The following is a 23,563-nucleotide window of genomic DNA, read 5'->3' on the forward strand; positions in this document are numbered from 1 at the left end:
TTTTCCCTTAGCCCTTATTAGTATTATTTAAAAATTATGTTTATTTAGGGTATGTATGTCTGCGTGTGTATGTATGTGGGTATATGAATATCCATGTCATTGAGTGCCTGGGGAGGTTACCTAGTGGAAACTTGTGGAAGTGGGTTTTCTCCTTCTACTATGTGAGTTGCAAGGACTGAACTCAGGTTATCAGGCTTGGCAGCAGCTGCTTTTACTCCCTGAGCCATCTTGGTAGCTCCCTTGTTAGTGTTTCTGGTAGATATAGAGTTGCCATTGGATTTTAATGCCCTAAAGAATTTGTTTAAAAATAATTTGTGTGTTGTGTCTGTAGAAGTTAGAGGACAACTTTGTGAAACTGGCTCTTCCCTTCTAACATACAGGCTACAGGAATTGGAACCCAGGCCATCAGGATTAAGGGCAAGTGATCATACCACTGAACCGTCACACAGTTGTGCCCCCACCCCCTGAAAACAGGAGGTTCTGTAGTCTTAGCCAGTCTTGAACTATGTATTGGAGGATGACCTTGAACCTGTTGATCCTTCTGCTTCCACCTGAGTGCTAGGATTACTAGCCTGTGCTTCCTGCCTCCTCCCAATGCCCCTAATGCTGGGGAGTCAAGCCGAGAGCTTCATTCATCATTCGTGCAAGCAAATACTCTTCATGGAGTTGGTTATATACATCTCCAGCCCAGATCTGAATATTTTTGACTAGATTATTATTTTTTTATGTTGTCATGCACTTATATGAATGAAAAATACACTTAATTTCTTAGGATATAAAATGATACCATTAGTTTTATGTGAGGTTAGGAAAAAAGGAAAGAAACCTTTAAAGACTATTTCTGTAAGTTACAAAACTTAATTTTATAACAATGTTTTCTAAACAGCCATGGTGTACAGTGACCCAGCACTTGGGAGGTGGAGGCTGGAGGATCAGGAGTTCAAGGTCACCTTCTAAGACCGGCCTGGGCTACAAGAGAGACTGACTCAAAAAACAAGAAAACAAGTGTTCAAGGTTACCTCTCTATAGTAAGAAACACTTTTTTTTTTTTAAACAGAAAGGCTGTATTAACTTAAGCTTAGAAGATACCTTAGATATGTTCTATAGGATAGTTGTATTGTCTAGTTATGCCCCTTCTTCTTTCTCCTTTTAAAAAAATATAGAGTTTATGAGGGTAGAGTAATGGCTTGGCATCCAAGAGCACTTGCTCTTTTTTAGGAGGACCTGGCTTCAGTCAGCACCCACACCCAGTGGTTCACAACTCAGCTCTAGCCGATATTCTTCTGGCCTCCTTAGATATTTCTCCCTCCTGGAGGTGCACACACACACACACACACACATTCATAAAAATCTTAAATGTAGCTTTTTAAGGCTGTCTGGTGACATTGCAATATGCCTTTTTGTAGAATTAAAAGTGAAGTGGGGTTTCTCAAGTTGTTTCTTTACAGTTCATAAAATTGTCAACTTATCTTTTTTAACTAAAAATTTACTGTGTTTGTATGGGTGCTTTGTTTGCATGTATATCCTGTGTATGCCTGGTGCCTGTAGAGGCTAGAAGAGGGTATTGGAGACATGTGGGTGCTGGAAATTGTATCTGGGTGCTCTGGAAAAGCAGCCAATGCTCTTAACCACTGAGCCCTCTTTGTAGCCCTTTGAGACAAGCTCTTGATGTGTAGTCCAGGCAGACCTCAGTGTATGGCCCTCCTGTCTTTCTGCCTCCATGCTGGGATTATGGGCATGTGCCACCATGCTTGATCTTTCTTGGACAGTGTTCTTGTCATCATTTTATTTTAGCCAAGAACCTACTTGACGTTGTGCTCCAGAACACTATTTTCAGATCCACTTGTGGGTCATTAAGGTTCTAAGCAGTTATAGCCCAGGCCATACATAGTGATAGATGCATTTAATATAAGCATTTGGGAGGCAGAGTTAGGTGGATTTCTATGAGTTGTTAGGACTACATAGTTTGGACCCTGTCTCAAAAACAAGCAGGTTGTGATTTGGCCCCTGAAGCCACACCTGAAGGCTTTACTTTTAGACATTTTACACCAGTCAGATTCTGGGTGCTTGGGTATTACTTGCACAGGACTCACATTGTTGTGATGCTGCTGGTATTCCTTCCTGCCATCAGATATGCTTTAAAGGTTAGTACCAGAGCCCTATGAAGCAGTTTCTGAAGGGAAACCTCAAGTCATGACTTTTGAGTTCCTAAGTTGTGTTCATTTGTCATTGTCATCAAAATTACTTAGGACTTTAAAGTTCTGTACTTTTTCTATCTTTCTGTAGAACTAGTGAGATTCTCTAGATGTGATAGAGATTAGTTTGTTTAGAGACTAGACTTCAGTTTTCTGAGACAGTCTTGCTGTACTGTCTAGGAATCCTTGTGAGTATTACAAGCACATGCTACTGTCCTGGGCAGAGGGTCTGATTCACAAACATACCAGATGTTCCTAGTATTTTAATCAGGCTTGAAAACTATTTCCTATAAAATACATTTGTGAGAAAACCTTTTTCTTGTAAAGTTTACTGAGACTGCTAGATTTACATCGATACTTTTTATTATTCGCAGTGTTAAAAAGACCTGAAGACATTTGCTGAAACCTCTTGCTGTGAGATAACAGAACTTTTGAACAGGTAAGGTTGAAGGGAAGCACAGAGTTGTGTGTTTATGACAGTTGTCCTTGTCTCCTAAGGACTGAGGCCAGGGACTCGAGTGTGCTAGGTAGTTTTTTTATCTTAATTTTATCTAGCCCCAAATAGTAGAGTTCACTTTTGGTTTTTGGGTTCAGTTTTTTCTTTTTTTCTTTTTTTGTCCATTAGTTTTTCTGAGGTTACAGATACTGAAAAGAAACTTCTGGTACCCTTCAGATCCTTTATGAATCAGAATAACATATCCTTTCTGGATTGGTCGTAGTGTGACATTGTGTTTTAAACTGCTGTAATGTTTATGATGACAAGGAGCAGGAAGAACAATGTTTTGAGGGCAAATGTACTGAGAGGCCAAGGTATTTTCAAGAGTTGTTACTTCATGAGGAACGTGGACTAGGAGTTGGGAAGTATTTGGGAGTCATGATGTCTATCGAGCATGTACTTTTCTCCTATTTGCTTGTAAGTATTCGCTTTTTTTGTTCTGTTTTAGTTGTGGTTCTATAGTCAGGACTTTCATGCTTTAATAAACATGTAGAAGAAAATGGCTGCTTCACCCCTGGGGTCACAGATAAGCTTGTGCAAACTGATGACTAGTTCAGGGTCCCAGCTCCTATGAAGGAGATAGGACGGATTGCATTTCATGTGGTTTTCCATCTTTGTTTCATCTAATTGTGGCAAAGGTTGGGCTCTAGAAGGACAAGTATAGTGAGCTGACAGTCTGCTTTTGCCTCGACTAGTGGCAGATCTGAGAGAGTGTATAGTGGTAGTTCTTCTAAGGTAGCTCCTGTAGAAACTTCTAGACATTTTTCTGTTCTAGCATTCTATAACAATTTTTGTATGCCTTGCTAAATTTAAATGTCCTGAAGATGTACTTAGGCATCTTATTTTGGAGATTGAGGCCTAGTAATTCTTACTTTGCATCAGTGTTGGAACCTCCCAGTTTCTTTTTTTTTTTTTTAATTACATTTATTAGGTTGTATATGTATGTGGGTATGTGTATAGGAGTAAATGCCACTTGTGTGGAGGCCAGAGGACAACTTTCAGGGATTGGTTCTCTCCTTCAACTATACTATGTCCAGGGATTATCAAACATAGGTTGTCTGGCTTAGCAACAAGCCCCTTTTCTGGCTGAGCTATTTTTGCTAGCCCCAGTTGAGCCTTTTAACAAAAGTTTTATATTTGGGGGTGGGGAAGCTCAGGTTAGAAATTTAGCAAAGTAGCATAAACAGGTGACTTTGGTTTGTGGGAAAATTGCTGATTGCTTTTATATATGTTAATTGTTGGTACTTCTTAGAGTAATAAGCTTATGAAACTATATTTGGAATTTATAGATAATATCCACATTCTTGCAGAGCCAACCAGAACAATAGTTGGACACCCCTCTCTGGCCCCTCCCTCCAACCAAATACAAAGAAAAGAAGCAAGAATAAAGAGTAATAGCACTTAGTTGTTGGGTAAGATGAGTGACACAGTATAGATTTTAGAAATTACATCTCTATACATTATTAGGAAATTTGGAAGTAAATTTAGTGTTTTTAGTATAGTGTTAGGGGTCTAACTGAGGGCATTGGATATGTCTAAGCACACGATTTATTATTGAACTACATCCTTTGTTCCCTAAGTAAACTGTGTATATGTCTATATACGTATATGTGTGAAACAGGGTCTCAACTGTATGACCCAGGCTAACCTTGTATTTACACTCCTCCCTCTGCCTCCTGACCTGAGTGTTGGAATTAAAGGTATGTACTACCACACTTGGCTTTAAACTTTTGTGAGATAGGGTCTCATGTAGGCTGGCTTCAAATTTGTTAAGGTAGCTGAGACTGGCTTTGAATTCCTAGTCCTCCTGACTACCTCCTAAATGCTGTGGTTACAGATGTGTTCCATTGAAGACTTCATAGTCACTGATCCCTTCTAGTGTTTGTTTGTTTGTTTGTTTTGAAGATCACATGATATAGCCCTATTGGCCTTGAACTACTATGTAGAATTGGAGTGGCCTGGAGCTCATGAGTAATATTCTTGCCTTTGCTCCATAACTGTTGGAGTTAAGAAGCATGTGCCACCATGCCCAGTTTATGGTAGTTTTTTCCCCCCAGTGGAACATTTTTTTCTAGCATTATTTATTTGTTGACTTACAATTTTCAATTGAAATATTTTATAGCCTGGTGTAGTGATACTTTGCCTTTAATTCCAGTACTTGGGAGGCAGAAGCTGTCAGATTTCAGAGTTAAAGGTGAGCCTGGTCTATATAGTGAGTTCCAGGACAGTCAGAAATACACAATGAGGCACTATCTCAAAAACAAACATTATTATATCCCCTCTCCATAGATACATATATCAAACCCTTTTAACATTTAGCCTGTGTGTACATTTAGTGTGTTTAGGTCAGAGGAAGGAAATACTTTTTCCACTATGTTTGAACTCAAGATTGTGAGTGTGGCAACAGGTGCTTTTACCTGCTGAACCATCTCCAGTCCACATATCTAGATTTTTTTAAAAATGGAAAGCCTAGGAATTACTAATAGAGGTAGTATATTTATGTAACAGTAGTCACAGATTTTACTTCTTACTATACTTTCTTTACTGGCTGAAGATGTTTTGGTATGTGCCATGTACATAGATATGGATATATTTTTACATGTGTTTATGTGCATTCGAAGGCCAGAGAATGATATTAGATAGCTTCCTGAATTGTTTGAGACAGGTTTGAGAATGGTTTGAGACAGGATTTTACCAAGCCCAGTGCTCACCAATTGTCCAGATCGGCCAGATTACAAGTACATCTATTGTGTCTGACTTTACGTGGATGCTGAAGATTCAGAGTCAGGTCTTAATGCTTGCATATCAAGTGTGTTGCTGACATAGCCATCTCCCCAGGTCAGAGTCTCAGTTAGTAGATTATAGCTGAAGAGTTGTCTGGACTTTGAGGTAAGACAATTCAGATTTTGTAATTTTTCAAAGATTTCCATGTTTTCTGTGCTCAAAATTTGATAGACCCCGGATATTCATTCCTCTTTTGAAAACATGGGCTCAAGAGTAAGATTATCATGAAACATTGCCATGTTGACGGTACCCTAGTTTTTCTTAGGATGAGGTGGTTTTTGTTGTTGTTGTTGTTGTTGGTGGTGGTGGTGTTTTTTTTTTTTTGAGACAAGGTCTAGCTATATAGCTTTAGCTAGCTTAGAACTTGCTATGTATACCAGGCTGGCCTCTGCCTCCCTCTACTGGTATTACAAGTATGTGCCTTTACAACCAGCTTTAGAATGATAAATGTTTATTTTTTCATTAAAAGGAAGACAAAAAGAAATATATATTTAAAGCAGTAGGGAAAATGTTGGTAACATTACATTTTATTAGAGTAATTTTTAATAGCTAGTATTTTTTTTTGAGACAATTTTTTGTATTCAAGTTGTTTTGGACCTGGAGGAAGTCTTAGGAGCTTTAGTTTCTAAAGGACTTAGTTTTTAGGTTGATAATTAACTGATGGCAGAATTGTCTAGATAATATATAATATGTACATCATGGCATAGCTGTGAAGGAGGTAGCCATATCCAAGGGCTTTTAGGATCATCTGCTTGGGAGTTGATAGAGCAATGTGCAAAGCATAGCCCTTGTGTAACTGGATGGGAAGCTATCCTGTAAGAGCAGTGGCCAGAGAGCCTTAATTTGTGTTTTGGAAACTTGACAACTTTTTGGAAGATGTCCAAGCTTTTTACACACCTGTTTCTGTGTTTAATAATATGCTCTTCCTTAAAAGGGGGCTTGCTATGATGATGTTTCGAAAGGGGTGGGATTTAGTAATGGGGAATGAGGAAAATAGAGGAAAGGAAGAAGCAATTTATTATAAAAATTTCAGGGAGATAAAAGGGGATTTACTAGGTTGGCCTACAGGATTCAATCCAGGAAGTCCAATAACGACTTTCTCATACTGAAGAGGCTGAGAACCTAGTAGTTCAGTACACGAGGCTGGATGTTTCAGTCTCAATCTGACCCTAAAGGCTGGAAGGATTCCTGGAGAGCTGCTGATCCAGGCTGCACTGGAATCCTGAAGAAGGTGAGTTTAGTATTAGTGAAGGGATGCCGCAGCAGCAGGGTAGAAGAACTCACCTGTGAGAGTGAAGGCCAGCAGTCAAAGAGCAACCTTTCTTTCCCAAGCTCTATGTGGGTGGTCGCCAGAAGATGCCACATACATTTAGAGTGTTCCTGCTTCAAATAACCTGATCAAGAAAAATCAAATCCCTCATAGGTGTACCCAGCATCTTCGGTTTTAGTTGATTCCAGATACAGTTAAGATTAGTTATTCTAACCACACGTAGCAGAGGATTACCTTATCTGGCATCAATGGGAGAAGAGCCTCTTGGTCAGGTGGAGGCTCGATGACCCACTGTAGGGGAAAGATAGGTACTGAGGTAGGAGAGGGCGGGGGCATGGGGGAGCACCCTCATAGGATCAGGGGATGGGGGTTTAACTGGGAAGGGGGGTAATATTTGGAATGTAAATAAATAAAATAACCAATAAAATAAGAAAGATTAGTCAGTATTGAGGGCCATATCAGTATATAGTGAAAAGCAGAGAGATGTGTGTATTTAATTTTCTGATGGTAATAATAATAATACTTAATGATAACAACAAAAACAACTTATTATCTGAAGGTTTAGTCAAGTTAAACACTTGTAATCTTAATTTCCTAACCTTCATTATCCTAGGGAAATTGTGAGAATTAATTTAAAATGTCTAAGCAATTCCTGGCATGAAGTAGTTATTCAGTGAATGATAGTTTTTAATGAATGTTATTACTGTGTAAATAAGTAAATTTTGAGTCTAAAATTTTATATATTTTTATATATTTTTAGAAGTTAAGTGTTTTGCTCTTTTGTTAAATGTTTTGCCTATATGTGTATGTACACCACTTACGTGCATGGTGCCCAAGGAGTTCAGAATAAGGGATTAAATTCCCTGAGACTGATGTTAGAGATGTTTGTAAGCCACAGTGTGGGTGCTGGGATCTGACCCCATGTCTTCTTCTGCAAGAGCAGTTAAGTAGGGATCTTCTAAGGCATTTCTCCAGCCCCCTTGGCTTTCTTTCTTTTTTTTTTTTGGAGATAGTTTTTGATATCCTGTGTTTGATCAATCTTATGGCTTCTTTTCCCTGAGAGTTCAGATTTTAGGCATGTATCATTTAAAACTTTATTTTAGGGGCTGGAGAAGAGTGGTTATAAGTACTGTTGCTCTTGAAGAAAACCTAGGTTTGGTTCCTGGCAACCACATGGTGATTCAGAACCATCTGTAACTCCAGTACCAGGGGATCCAAAGTCACCAGGTAGTACATGGCGCACAGACTTGAAAAGTAGGCAACACACACACACAAAATTAAAATAATAAAAAATTAAAAAAAACCTCCTTTTTAGATTTATTTGTCTTTATTTTTATGCTTATAAGTATTTGCCTGTATGTATGTATGTATGTGCACAGTATGCATTCTTGGTGTCTGAGGAAGCCAGAAGAGGGCATTGGAGCCCTTGGAACAAGACATAGAGATTGTTGTGAGCTGCTGTGTAGGTGTTGGGATTAGAACCTGGGTTCTCTACAAGAGCAACAAGTACTCTTCCATTTAAAGTATCTTTTCTGTTCTTGTTTTCAAAAACTAGGTCACATTGAATATCTCACTGCATGTATTCATGCAGTGCCCAGTGGCCAGAAGAGGCTGTTGGAAATCCTCTGGAATTGGATGGTTTTGAGCAGTCATGTGGGTGCTGGGAATTGAATCTTTTGGAAGGACTGCCAATAGTACTCTTAACTGTTGAGGCAACTTTCCAACCTGAGAAAGATACAACTTTAAAACTGCATTGTCACATTTTAGATCTTGGTGATGGCCAAGTGATCTTTTATGCCCCTTGATAAGCTTTCCAGGGTGTGTGCATGAGTTTGTGTACTTTAGTTTGATTATTTTGTGGCAGGATCATGCTGTGTAACCCCAGCTTGCCTGGAACTCACTATGTGGACCAGACTGTCCTTGAACCTGCTGATCTCCTCCTGCTTCTTGAGTATTGAGATTATAGATGTGTGTCATCATACTTGGCTGTTTGTTTTTAAATTATTGTCTTTTATTATGTTTTTTTCTTTTCTCTGAGATACGTGCTGATTTGCAGTTGCTGGGGATTTGACTCAGGCTTTAGATATGCTAGACATACTTTATCATTGCCTTCTTCCATTCAATTTTGATCATAGGACCCGCTTTAGTCAGATTTCTGCTGCAGTAACAGAATACACAGGGGAGTACCATAATGGAAGCATAGTAGCAGCATCTGCATAGGCTTATGTTTAGGATGCATCATCCCATGGTGGAAGGCAAGAGGTGAGAGAGAGAGCACGGGGAATGAGGAGGGGTTTGAATTTGCTTTTATAATGACTCATATTAGTGATGACTAACCACATCTCATTTCTGGTTAGTAGCATTGATCCATTCATGAGAGCAGAGTCTTCTTTACTTAATCCTCTCTTGTGACTATTGTGTTAGGGAAATTTCCAGCACATGAACTTTGGGGGATGTATTCATACTGTAGCAGGATCTGTTTACTTCTAAAAAGTTACCGAAGACTTGTGATAATCGTCTTTTTGTTTTCTTTGAGAAAAATGACCTACCTCTGAAAACCATTTGTTTGTTACCTGTGTTTTTTTTTTTTTTTTGTTTTTGTTTGTTTTTATTTATTTATTTTTTGTTTTATTTGTCTCCCGTGGGGGAATACAAATTAAAACAGCTTAGTTGATCTAAAACTCTTGAGTAGTTTTACCTTTCTTGATGACATTGGAATGCAGGAGAAGTTAGTGCTTTAGCTTATTTCCTATTTCATCAAAGAGTATTAAAACACATCCACAGTAGTTTTTTCTTAGTTGTCAAACAAGGTATTCTTTTTTCCTTTCCCCCTCAACAAGGCATTCTTTTAAAAAAGGTGATGTATGCTGCTAGTGGTGAAGACTAGCCTGGCTGCTTGTGTAGTTTGTCCTTAATAAAGTGAGTGTTGTTAGTGTCAGTAATAGTGCCCCTCATTGTATGGTTAGTACACTGCTGACTGAGAGTAAAGGCAAGTAATATTTTAATAGTACCAGGGTCAAAATAGTTCTGATATTATAAATATTCATTGTTAAAATGTACATGCTTACACTGAATTTTTATTTTGTTGGCTCCACCTTTTTGAGACAGGGCCATGTGTATTCCAGGTTGGTCTTGAACTTCTGAACCTTGTTTCCACCTTCTGCCAGGTTTACATGTATGTGTTAGTTCTGTGTAGTACTTGGGATTAAACTCAAGAGTTCATACATGAAAGGCAATACTCTACCATTTAAACTACATCTCTAGTTTATACATTGAGTTCTTAAAATTAACTTAAAGTTTGTTTGAATTGTAATCACATATCACTGAGTTTTACATTTTGTTGCTAGGGATTGAATCCAGGGCCTTGTGTAAGCAAAACATGTTGTTTCCACAGTTTTCAACTTAGAGCCTTCGTTGAAGGTTTTTAGGGCTGAGTAGGTACTGATTTTACAATCAGTTATAAAGCCTTTAAAAGTAATCTCCAGCACCGTGTAACAGGATTTATGCTATGATGGACTGTCCTGTCAGTCACCATTGACTAGTACAGTAGCTATACACAAAAATGTTTATTGAACAGTCATTGGTGTGACTGAGGGATTTTTATTTATTTACTTAAATGTAGATAGTAGTTCAGGCTGGTCTGGAACTTCATGTGTAGCCTCGGCTGGCCTGAAATTCATAGCAATCTTCTTGTGTCTATCTTGAATACTAAGACTATCGGAGGGAATGTGTTAATCACACTTTATTTTTAAATGTTACAAAATGGCTGGAGATGTAGTTCAGTAGTAGAATCTGGCATGCACAAAATTCTGGGTTTTATCCCAAGTACCACCAAAAAATATCACTAAACTAAAAAGAAAAACAAAACAAAACAAGAATTAAATACTAGAAAGTTAACTTTTGCAGTTATAGCCCTAGGTTTTTTTTTTTTTTTTCATGATAGGCTTTAGTTTTAAGAACAGTTGTGGATGTACAAAAAATTGAGAGGGTACTGTAGAGATTTCTCCCACATTGATGATATTGTTTCTGTGATGCCTTATAGTTAGTAAGCCAAAATTGCCACCTTTTTGTTAAAATGTGTCATTTGTTCTTTCCCTGTTTGTTTAGTTTTACTGGTGCTTTTTGTTGGCAGATAACATTCAGAGCACCATATGACATTTAGTTTGTATCCTTATCCTTTGGCTCTGACCCTTCCTTTGTTTTAACATCCTTTATGAGTTTAGTACTGGTCAGGTGTTTCTGTAGAACTTTTTTAGGTCTGATATATTCCTTATGATTTGCTGAGGTTTGTAGGTTTTTAGGAGACCACAGGATAGATATGCCATTTATATCATACTAAAAGAACACTTAGGAGGTAGAAGAGGCAGATGGATCTCTTGAATTCAAGGCTAACCTGGTCTAGTGAGTTTCAGGCTAGTTGAGTCAAAATGAGGCCCTATCCCTTCAAAAAAAGGGGGGGGGGTAGGGGGAACACACTGATAGTTTCTCATATTACTCTTGATAGTCGCCTTGATACAATTGTCCATTGTAGTTATTTCTTCTGTTTTAAATTAAGCAAGCTATAGTTAATTTTGTTTTTCCTCTTCCATCTCCTTCCTTCAACCCTTCTCATTTACTTCTCCCTGGTTTTTCAAATATGTGGCTTCTTAATTTAATTTAATTTTTTTAAGATTTTATTTACATACATGAGTATACTATAGCTGTCTTCAGACACACCAGAAGAGGGTATTGGATCCCTTTACAGATGGTTATGAGCCACCATGTGGTTTTTGGTAATTGAACTCAGGACCTCTGGAAGAGCAACCAGTACTCTTAACCTCTGAGCCATGTCTCTAACCTGGCCTCTTTATTTCTTTAACTGTTTTACACACATGCATACGAAGGTGCTCATGCACACACACAAAAATCTGTATAGTGTCACTTGTATTTCTTCTTAAGGAACTGATTTTTAAATTGATCTTTTTTTGGGGGGGCATTTAACTATTACATTTAGTTTTTTCTTTTTCTTTTTTTTTTTTTTCCTTAAATCAACTTTTTTGGGTCCTATCCCTGGGACCCACATGGTGGAAGGAGAAAACCAATTCCTGCAGATTGTCCTCTGATCTCTATAAATGAAACAACCTATTTGAAGGTTGGAGTGACACTTCTGTTGCTAGGTAGTGAGGAATGAGTTTGATTTCCAGAACCCATGTAGAAAAGGCCAAGAGTATAATCCTCTAATGCTGGCTAGCCAGTCTGGTAATTTTCATAAGCTTCAGGCCAGTGAGAGATTCCAGTTCAAAAGATGAATCGTGCCTCAAGATCAACACCTGATGTCCTGCCCTGCCAGTTAGTATTAAAGTTCCTTCTAGTAGGAAGAATGGTTTTTGCCTTTTTGCAGTTAGGAGGTTTTTTGTCTTGTTTTTTTAAATCACTCAAGGTGTGTGTGTGTGTTTTCTTTTCTCCCAAAGTAGACACCTTTTTATTGGAAATCAGAAATGCAAGGCAAAAGAAAGACAAGTCCCATAAATCTTGAAGATTTGGTATCTTTTTAGGGTTGCTAATCAGGAACATTTAAATTTTATAAACTTTACAGCAGTATTTGCATTTGCTTTTTATTAGTGGTTAGAAGGGGTTTCATGAGTTTAAAATTTATTTGAAAATATTTGTGACAAGTTAGTACAAGAGACTAATAGCAAATGCTATGTTTAATTTTTTGGAACAAGGTTTTATTGTTACCCCAGGCTGGTCCAAAACTTTTGCATTGGCTTTCTGCTCTGGAGTGGGAAAAAATAGGTGTTGGATATTTCCTACAACCAATAACTCTTTGAGAACTAGTGTTTATGTTTCATGTGCAGTCTCTCATTTTTTAGTGTGTATACATTTGTTTTACTTGCTTGTTTTTATATATTTAAGAACATCAATATAGCGCTTCTCAGAAACATTAATATTTAACTTAATATTTTTAAGTTAAAATTGATCTGTGAGATTAATCTTTTATTTAATGATTTTTATTTTATGTGTATTGGTGTTTTATCTGAACGTATGTCTGTGTGTCAGATCCCCTGGAAGTGGAGTTACAGACAATTGTGAGCTGCCATATGGGTGTTGGGGGTTGAAGTCTGGACTCTGGAAGAGCAGCCAGTGCTCTTAACCACTGAGCCATCTCTCCAGCTCCTCCTAGTTTTCTATTTTAAAAGTTTGTATTATAAGATAATAGACTGATTCCGATTTACAAGACTTATAGTGCCTCATGTATATTAAGGTTTAAATCTCTTTAATGAAAGTAAGACATTTGGTAATACACATCTCATTATAAATTGTCCACCTAGATAATGTCAAGAACAAATCAAGGCCTAGATGTTACCATTACAACTCTTCGTAGTTTGTCCTTTATGTAGCAGTTGCAGGATGAGCTGCATGTATTGCTTAGTGTCTGAGCAAAGCTGCTCTCTGCTGCTGGGACTTGATTTCTTGTTTCTTTTGTCACTTAGACCATTTAAATCTTCCCCGGACTTTAATCCATTCAGTCTTGTGTTCTGTTAAAATCTTGCTTTCTTCTTGAGAGCCCTGGAAGTTCTTTAAAAAAAAATTATTTGTTTGATGTGTATTAGTGTTTTGCCTTCATGTATGTCTGTGTACTATGTGTGTGTGTGTGTGTGTGTGTGTGTGTGTATGTATGTATGTATGTATGTATGTATCTATATCTATCTATCTATCTATCTATCTATCTATCTATCTATCTATCTATCTATCTATCTATCTATCTATCTGGTGCACATGGAGGCTGAAGACAGCGTTGTATCTCTTGGGACTAGAGTTCTAGATAGTTGTGAGCCACCATGAGGGTATTGGGACTCCAACCTAGGTTTTCTAGAAGAGCAGTCAGTACTCTTTACTCTTGAGCTATCTCTCCAGCCTCTTTAGTTTCTTGAATGCAGTGCTCTTCCATAGCCCAGACCCAACAGGGACTGGTGTTTGGTAGGCATTTGATAAATAGTTTGGAATTGAACACTGTTGACATATTGTAATAGAGGTAATAGAACCTTTGTTTTAGACTTGACAAGATTCCACCATCTTTAAACTGTATTAGTCCACTTAAGACATTGGACACTTATTGCAGATGAGCAGCATTGGCAGTCTTACTTTGTGGACACTGATTTGTTCATGTTGACTTAGTAGTTGTTTAGCTAGTTTTTGAACTGTCATAGTAATTTTGATCAATAATGGGCCTCACCTTGGGTTTGGTTTTGTGTGTATGTGTGTGTGTCTTTGTGCATGCGAGCTGGGGATTAACTTACACCTAATACATGCTAGACAGGCATTCTTCTTCCAAGTTATACAATTCTCTTTTCCTTTAACATACTTGATATATTTATAATCTTAAGTTTGGGCTTATTATGTTTTTGTGTGGGTATGAGAGAGACAGAGCAAGAGAGCAAGAGTGGTGAGCGTATGTACTAGAGATTAATATCTAGTGTTTCACCTTACTGGTTTTCACCTTATTTTATGAGACAGGTTCTCATTGAGCTTAAGGCTCGATTTCAGCCCAACTGGCTATTAGGTACCCCCAATTCTTTCTCAGCCTTTATTTCCCTTTGGAATGCTGTTAGAACTAGATGCTGCTATGACCAGCTTTTATGTGGATGCTGGCTGTCTGATTCTCGTGTTTGTTGCTTAGCAAAAACACTTGACCTAAAGTTATCTTCTCATGCCCTAATATATGTTTTAACGCTTGCTATGTGTAATTGCTGTTACGAGTCTATAGTATGGAGTGTTTGTGTCTGTGTACATGTGCATATTTGTGTGCCAGATGTGTTTCTATACTACTTACATGTAATTCTCAGGAGACATTAGCTGTTGCTCTTTAGGAACCAATCACATCTTTAAATTTATTTATTTATTTGCGCCTCCCCTGTGCATATACCCTTGTATGTGTATGTGTATAGTACACATATGGAAGTTAGAGGACACCTTATAGAAATTTTTTACTGTGGATTTTGGGGATCAAATTTAAGCCCTTGGACTTAATGGTAATTACTTTTACAAGTTGAGCCATTTTGTTAGCCCCCCCCCTTTTTTTTTCTTTTTTAAAGACAAGGGCTCTCATAACCCTGAGTTCATTGATTAGACTAGATTGGTTGGCCATTGAGCCTCAGAGATCCATTTGCCTCTGCTTCCCCAACACTGGGATTACCAATGTACACCACTATGCCTGGCTTTTAAAATGTGGATTCTAACATTTGAAATGAGCTCCTACTACAAGGCATTTTACTGGCTGAGCCATCTCCTTTACCCTTGTCTCTTAAGTGAAAAGTTAAAGCCTGAGACTTGGGAGTGAGCACCTGCCTAACATGGACCATGCCTTTTGGACTTTGCTGAACATTATGCCATTCTGTGAAAGACACAACAATGACAGTGTAGAACCACTATAGATAACTATATTGAGTGCACAGTGTATGTAACATTAAACTTACTGTAATGAACTTGAAATGCATTTTTTTTTAAGTCACTGTACTTGCTGATCTTGGTGGTACACTCCTGTAATTCTAGAACTTGAAAGAGGATAGAGGGTTATGAATTCTGGACCAGCCTAGTTTACTTGGTAAGATGTAGTCTCAAAACAGGGATATCATTGTGTTTTATCATTTTAACAAACAACTGATTTTGGGAATCTGTTCAGTATTAAAAACAAAACTATTGGCTGTTTAAAGTAGTGTTCATTCACAATGACAAAAAACTTGGAAGTACCTGTTTTTATAAACATCATATAAATTTTAAAAACTGATTTGGGGCTCAGTAGCTAAGAGCACTTGTTGCTTTTGCAGAGGACCCAGAATCAGTCCCCAGGACCTACATAGCGCCTTAAAACATTTGTAACTCTAGTTTCAGGGGATCTGACTCACTCTTCTGCCCTCCTTTGGGCATCAGGAATACCTGTGGTACATATATATGTGTGTAGGCAAAACATTCATACACTAAAAATAAAATAAATGTAATTTTTTAAATGATAAAAAATAAAATTATGGTTTAATTGTATACATGTTAGAAATTTGTCCATTCAGTTACAGTGAGAATGCATGTTTCAGAATAGAGGATATAATGGGATTTTCTTTGGATACAAGGTCTCATGTATCCCAGGGTATCTCCCATCTTGATATGTAGCTGAGAATTACCTTGAACCTACCTCCATCTCTCAGTTCTAGGGATTACGGGCATACCCCTTATGTCCTGTTATGAGTCCTTGAGGATAGAACCCAGAACATTTTCCATGTTGAGTATCCTCGATTTATACTGTAATTTTAGTTTGTGGAAATCAATAGTAAATCCTCATTTCTACTGTGTATAGGTGAACATATAAAGAGGTATGGAGAGACACTTTGTAAGGTTTTTACATGTTCACTTTCAAAGTTTGAACTTAAGGGAAGGCAAGAGTAATTACTGACTTATAAAATTACTATGCCGTGAACATGATAAACATGGTGACAGTTGTGTCTCCAGAGGACAAAGCTTGGGATGAAATTGAGTTAAGTAAAAGTTGAGAGCTGCAGATGTCTAACCATGTGGCCTTTCTCTACCTGTAACCTCTAGTACAGAGACATTGCATGTATCTCCTGTGCTTGCTCCTCACCCAGGTTGTTCTCCACCCCCACGTGCCTTTTAAAAGACAGAGCTTCTATAGCTTAAGCTAACTCCCTGTTAGCTGAGGCTGGCTGACTTCCTAATCCTACCTTCATCTCCCTGAGAGGACATAAGAAAGTGCTCAATTTCCTGGAACTGGAGTTATAGGCAGTGGTGTGCTGTTGTTCTCTGTGGCTTTTGGAAACTAAACTTTGGTCCTTTACAAGAGCAGTATGTCTTCTAATTGCTCTAGCTTTGCAAATTAAGTGTCTAGAAAATTTAATTATTTTGGAGATAGGCTCTGGCTACATAGCACAGACTAACTATTCTTGAACACATTTTTTCCTTTGTAGTGTTCATGCATTACCATATCTAGCTTAGGAATTTTGTTGTAATTAGATATGAGTTAAAAGAATTCAGACTATCAAGATGATGTAAGATGACTCTTTAAGAGTTAGCCATAGTTGAGAAAAAAATGACTAGGTGAAGGATTGAGAAGTGGGAGGAGTTTTCACATGATTGACTTTTTCAGTGTAATTGACCAGTAAAATTTTCAAAAACTGGTACCTTATCAGTTGCTGCTTGCTTTGAGGTAGGCTAATTCAATTGATTTAGAATGATACACAAAGAATAAAAAATAAATAGTAAAATAAATAAAAGTACTAATACGGGGGGTGGGGGGGAACAAGTTTGTAATTGGAGCATGGTGGACTGACTGGTCCTTCCCACATTCCTTTTCCCAGGCCATTTACAGACTTGTCCTCATTTCCTGTGTGCCCCCCCTTAAGGTTTATTTATTATTATATTTATATGAATACACCTGTCTTCAGACACACCAGAAGAGGGCATTGGATCCCATTACAGATGGTTGTGAGTCACCATGTGGTTGCTGGGAATTGAACTCAGGACCTCTGGAAGAGCAGCCTGTGCTCTTAACCACTGAGCCATCTCTCCAGGCCCTATGTGCCCTTTTGCACTTTAAGTGAGCAGAGTTCTATCCCCAGAGACTTAGTAGAGAGAGCATTTGAGCTCACAGTTAAATAAATAAGCCATGGATATTCTCGGGAAGATTAGGAAAGGAGAAACAGAAAATTTTGAGTCAAAAATATCCAGACAGTTATAGGTGGAAAAATGAACCTTTTTTGTTTGTTTGCGTGTTTGTTTTTTGAGACAGGGTTTCTCTGCATAACTGCTCTGGCTATCCTGAACTCTATTTGTAGAACAGGTTTGTCTCACAGAGATTCGACTGCCTCTGCCTCCTGAGAGTTGGGAATATTACAGGTGTGTGCCACTATATCTGGCTTGAAGAGCTGGTTTTAAGAGAAGGCCATCTAGAGAGACAGAGAACCTTGGCAAAGCAGAGTCCAGAGTCAACTTTACATTCCAAGTTTTATAAATTTAGTGCTATTTACCAGTGTTCAGGAGGCTTGTAGAGGTTTGAGTTGAACACATTTGACTAGGTGGGGGTTTGAAGTGGTATCCTTGGGTGTAGTGGTGCCTGCAGATTCACACACAGTGAGACCCTGTCCAAAAAAATAAAAATGAAAAAAGGAAGGCTATTCTCACTTTAGCACTTAGCTATAGCTTTGGAAAGACTCTTCAGAGATAAGGTGTACGTTTGATTTGATCTAATTTATAATTCAAAGGAACTATGTAAGATAGCCCCTTCATTCAGAACATAGAAATCTGTAAACTCACTGTATTAAATTGATTGGGATGAAGACTCTAGGGTATGGAACTCAGGATTTAGTATAGTCTTTAATGTGTAAGTTAGAGTCTCTCCTTTAATTTATAAAGGAAAAGGAGTGGAACACTTCTGTTTGCTGTCTTGAGAATTAATTGCTTTGATTGTTTTTAAAAGTTCTCCATAAGTGTTTACACCAGGAAATAATTCTAGGGAACCATGTTATAATTTATAGCTGTGTTCAAGTTTTAGGGTATTTGATGTTTGTGAGGTTTTGCAGTGCCTAAAGGTTTATAGTCAGGATGATTGAGTGTGCTTGGACAAGATTTTCTCATTCATCCATTTTTGTTCTCTAGATGCTCCCTATGTCTAGTGGCTTCTCTTATAGTTTAAGACTGCTCTCAGGAGTTGAGTCTGTACCTGGTCCCAGAGGTTCTGTTTGTATCTTCTTTGTTATTAGCACCAGTGGGGTTTGGTGCTTTGATGGCATGTGTGATCATATGCCTTGTAGTAAGTTAAATAGGAAAATAAATAAATAGTTAAGTAATTTTTTTAAGAAAATATTTTCATAAATACTAAGTAATTTTATTTTGGTCAGAATTTGCTTGCTCTTTAAACCCGAATAGTTCAAACCCTGACTTGCTTTAGAAATTTAGATCCACTTTGCAGTAGTTGGAAGTCCCCTTAAAGTTCATTTGAAAAAAAAGTTAGCTCGAATCGGTGGTTTAAAAAAACCTTAAGATTAAAAAAAAAATAGCATGCCTTTAGTGCAAGTGCTTGAGATGCAGAGGCAGGTGGATGGATCTCTGAATATGAGGCCAGCCTGGTCGACAGAGCAAGTTCTAGGACAGCCAGAACTGCACAATGAGATCTACACAGAAAACAACAAACAAACAGTAACAACAGAAAGATTAAAACACTATAAAGCTATTGACCTTAATAATAAATACATTATTTAGAAGAAAATATGCTAACTGAATGTATTAGCACACATTTATAATCTCAGTACTCATGAGGCAGAATTTGGGTGTAGACTGGACTATGAAATCAGTCCTTTACTCATATAAACAAAAGAAACGGTATATTCTTAGGAACTCTGGCACAGAATTTTCAATTTTTAAAAGTTTATTTTTATGTGCATTGGTGTTTTTTCTTTCATATGTGACTGTATGAAGGTGTCAGACTACCTGGAACCAGAGTTGCAGATGTGAACTAACATGTGGGTGTTGGGGATTGAACCCAGGTCCTCTGGAAGAGCAGCCAGTGTTTTAAACCATTGAGCCATCTCTCTAACCTTCACATTTTTAAAAAGCTCTTTTTGAGGAGATGGCTCAGTGATCTAAGTGTTTGCCATGCAAGCCTGAGGACTACTAGAGTTTGGGTCCTCAGAACCCATATAAACACCAGGTGGAAATGGCACTTGCCAGTAATTCTAGCCCCAGAAGTCCTGTGACAAGGACTGTGAGTCAGTCTAGGAAGACTTAGTGATTGATCCTGGTGAGCCCTGGGTTTGATTGAGAGACTCTGCCTCAAGGATGTCATCAAGTAATGATTTCTAAAACCAACTTTGGGCCTCTACATGTGCAGGCACCCAAGCTCCTGATACATGCAAACATGCAGGCTCAAGGCATATACTATAGGAAAATTGAAAAAAGGGAAAAAAACCTTTTAAGGGATTTTTAATTATATAGTGCATTGTTTTTTTGTGTGTGACCATTCGGATTGTGCAGTTTCATATATGAGCAGCAAACCATAATAACCTTCTTTAGCTTGAACTTGGTTTTTCTCTTCTCTACTTTCTACCTCCTCCCTTTATTCCTGACCTCCTTTCTCTTTACTCCTTCCCCAGCTTCTTCCCTCTTTTCATTTTTACTTTTTTCTCCATTCTGTTTCCTATAAAGCACTTGTTCTTATTTCCCCAACGATAGTCACTTCACTATTGTTCCCTTGTTTTGTTTCCTTTGTATTATATTAAAATCAGTTTGAAGACATTTTTAGTAGTAGTTAGGACCAAAATTGGGCCATGTTGGGATAGTAGATACACTTAAATCCCAGATGTATTTTAATTTTAATGTATTTTATTTATTTTAAGATATATTTTAATTTTAAAGAAATTAAAAGTGGACAAGATGGCTGGGGCTGTTCAGTGATAGAATGCTTATGTAGCATGTGTGGTAGGCTGGGTTCAATCCCCAACCCCACATGGTGATTGGTGGTGGACCTATTGCAAGAAAATGTCAGAAACTGAGATGTCAGTGTTGCTACCATTTATTTACTCTTTCCTGCTCTAAGGCTAAAGTAGAGTACTCGTAATTTGGTTTAGGCCTCTGTATCTGTTTCTCACTGTGTCACACAGTTCATTGTCCTCCACACCTCCTTTCCCAGAAACATGCCACAGGAAGTTGAGAGAGGGATAGATGTGATCATTTCCCTTGGTCAGCTGCATTACTACCAACAGTTTTAAACAATCTTATTCTTAGCAGATCATAAGCAGATCACACATTGTCTGGCTATATGTTCTGGCCTAATATTCTTCACTTTTTTCTTGACATTGACAAAGATATATTTCTATTTAACAGGTTTCTCCACATATAAAAATCTTTAAAAATACGGAGAAGAATGGCAGCAGAAACACAGACACTAAACTTTGGACCTGAATGGTGAGTTTTCAGTCTTCTCCTGTTTGGTATTGGATGACATGTTTACTAGTGTGACACATACAGGTGCTGGGTGGCACATAAATACACATATTTCTGAGACTTGGTTTCATGTGTATAGCTAAAAAAATGTGTCTATAGTAAGTTAAATGTGGTAAAGGACTACGTTCTCTAATTGAAAAATTTCATGGTTTGGTTAGGTGTTAATAATGAAATTAAAAGTGTAATTTACTACCCTAGAACATTATTTTTGAGCCTTTGTATATTTACCTAAATAATTTTACATATTTATAAACTATAATAGTAATATTTAATATGTTTTTTGCTACAATGTTTTCTGCTATAAATATACCAATTAAAAAGTTTTAATAAAGCATTTAAAATTTTTTTATTGATGGGCTAGGCAGGTGGTCCAGAATTAATACTGGCTATTAGCAGTAGCCCATCTAGAGCTGAGTTAGCATTTGCCATAATAACAATTAATTGACCTTTGAGTCTCTTACAGATATGTTTGGACCCCGAATATGGAATTCTCATGGAATTTTGAGATCCATCACATTATAGTGTGGCTTTACCCCCCTCTTCTTCTTTTCCCCCCAATGTTGGTGATTGAAGATCCTCTCTTCAGTGGCGTGAATAATGATAGTTTATTTTCCATTCATACTTGGAACAAACCCCTTTGGTAATGTCAAAGGCAGTACCTAAACCAGGAATTGGAGTAGTGCCAGCATTCTTTATGTTTAGGTAGTAGTTTGTAAGATTTCTGTAAGAGGTCCTTGTTTGAGGAGTCTTACAAACTACCTGCTCATACATACTTCTTTTGATTTGTAATTCCTAGATATTCTTAACCTTCATAGTTAGCATTCAGAAACGGAAGGAGAAAGCATTTGAAGTTCTGAGAACTGACACACTGCCTATAGTTTGGCTTTATTTTGAAATGTTGATCTAAACAATGCTGCACCTGTTTCAGTTATTTTATACTTTAAAAATAATTTTCTTCTTATTAAATCACTTTGTTTCTAGAAAAATCAGAAGTTATAAGTAAGCAAGGAAAAGATATAATTGCCTTAATTTGATCCTTAGTACACACTGTACATACCTTGGTATATCTTTTTAAGTGGTTTTATGTATCTTGTTTGTATATATGTATATTTTATTTTCACAAAATCAGATCATATTGTGCATTCAATCTTGTAACCTTTAAAAAACTAAGTAAAAAAAAAACCTTTTAATAAATGTTTTTTGGTTCTATTTAATAGTATCATTGTATGGATGTACTATCATTTAACCAGTTCTCCAGATGGAGCTTGTAGAGGCTGTTCTTAGCTATTAGTATTATAGAAACATTTTAACATTTTTACAACTAAATCTTTATTCATCTTAGTAACTTCTACAACCAGGTGGATTTAAATGCTGATAGTCACCTTTGTAAACCATGGTATATGCAGCTGTTCTGCCATTATTATTACTTTTCTTTTGTATTTATACATCCTATACATTTTTCTTTGTAAAACCATGATTAAAATTGTTAAGTAATTTAAAGAGTTTTCTTTTAAAAGCACTTTATAATAATATGTAGTGGAAAAGCAATAGCAGAAAATTTAGCCAAGACCAAAGAATTAAAAACAAAACAAAACCATCAGTAACCAAACTGGTGATATTCTTGAGTTTGTTTAACATCTTCCATCACTGGTTGGCATGTGGAATCCTCTTGGAGTATAAGTAAAGTTCTTGTAAATAAAGTTTTATTGGAAGACAGCATGTTCTTTTTTGTTTCCATGTTACCTTGATGCTTTTGTGCTACTCTGGCAAGGATAAGTAGTTCTATCAGCGGTTGCCTAGTTCTCAGAGCTTGTACATTTTCTTTTTGGTCCTCTGCAGAAAGTTAGTCTTACAACATGTGTTACCAAACATTAAATCATTTCCAGGTGTCTCTTTGCCATTGGTTCAGCCTGTCAGTAGTGCCTTTCATGTCCTCCTTATTGTAGTGCTTAATTTTAACTGAGATAACTTTAGCAGAGGATAGTCATCAATTCCATTCCTAAACAGAGTTGTTACCTGGGCTAATCCTGTAAGCATTGGTAGCTAGGAGCCTTTACTGAGTCACCTGCAGTGCAGATAATCTGAGGAGTGGAAAGCTGAGTAGGCACAGCCTTATTTGTACCATCTATGAATTCTTTGCAGCCAAGATAGTTTATGAAGTCCTTAAACAACCAAAGTACTCCTGATCTAGAAAGCTGCCATGTGATTGGAGACTGCTGGCATATTTCTTATTGTAACATGTTCATTACAAATATTGATGTGAGGAATTATGTTCAGAATAGTTGAGAAGCAAGGAATAGAGTGATTATGTTGAGTTATTTTGTAAGTAACTCTGAACCATATAGAAACACTTAATGAAATTTTTTATATTAAAGTTATCAATGCTTATTAAGCAATACATAAAATGAATTATGTTTTATTTTAAAATTTTTACTTGTAATTGAAGATTTTATATTCCCATTTCTCACTCTAGTCCTATCTGGGGCAGTTCTGTTGATAGAAGAACCTTGAAAATTGTGGGGAAGGATCACACCTGTATAGCCTTCCTAAAGCCAACAGAATCATTAGGTTGTAGATTGTTTATTTAGGATAAGGAAACACATTACAGATTCACCGAAATAGTGTAAAAGGATATGATAGATTTACTGAAGAAAATAATTTCTAGATATTAAAGCAATACTTAATTTTTAAGTTCCTCTCTCCAAAAATTACCACTTTAGAATTTCTGACTGTATAGCCTGCCTTGCCCCCTCTCTTACTCCCTAAGTTCTTTAGTGCTCTATATCAAAGTGTGATATGCTAAGTACTTTCTTATAACACAACCTCTAGTTCTCA

The 23,563-nt window shown here is 37.2% G+C and overlaps 1 protein-coding gene across 6 annotated transcripts in view; it reads left to right on the top strand.

The window, feature by feature from the left end:
• GIGYF2 (GRB10 interacting GYF protein 2) overlaps positions 1 to 23,563 on the top strand; it is a 118,383-nt gene that overhangs the window by 4,252 nt on the left and 90,568 nt on the right. For 5 of the 6 annotated variants that reach the window (XM_080932722.1, XM_080932724.1, XM_080932725.1 and 2 more), the window contains exons 2-3: positions 2,570 to 2,634; positions 20,609 to 20,689. In XM_080932722.1, coding sequence (XP_080788848.1) covers positions 20,649 to 20,689 — 41 coding nt within the window. In that variant the 5' untranslated portion in view covers positions 2,570 to 2,634; positions 20,609 to 20,648. Of the gene's footprint in view, positions 1 to 886; positions 1,029 to 2,569; positions 2,635 to 20,608; positions 20,690 to 23,563 lie in introns of all 6 variants that reach the window. The other variant, XM_080932723.1, reaches the window with a different exon arrangement.

This window comes from Micromys minutus (assembly GCF_963924665.1).
Source record: "Micromys minutus genome assembly, chromosome: 19".
NCBI lineage: Eukaryota > Metazoa > Chordata > Mammalia > Rodentia > Muridae > Micromys > Micromys minutus.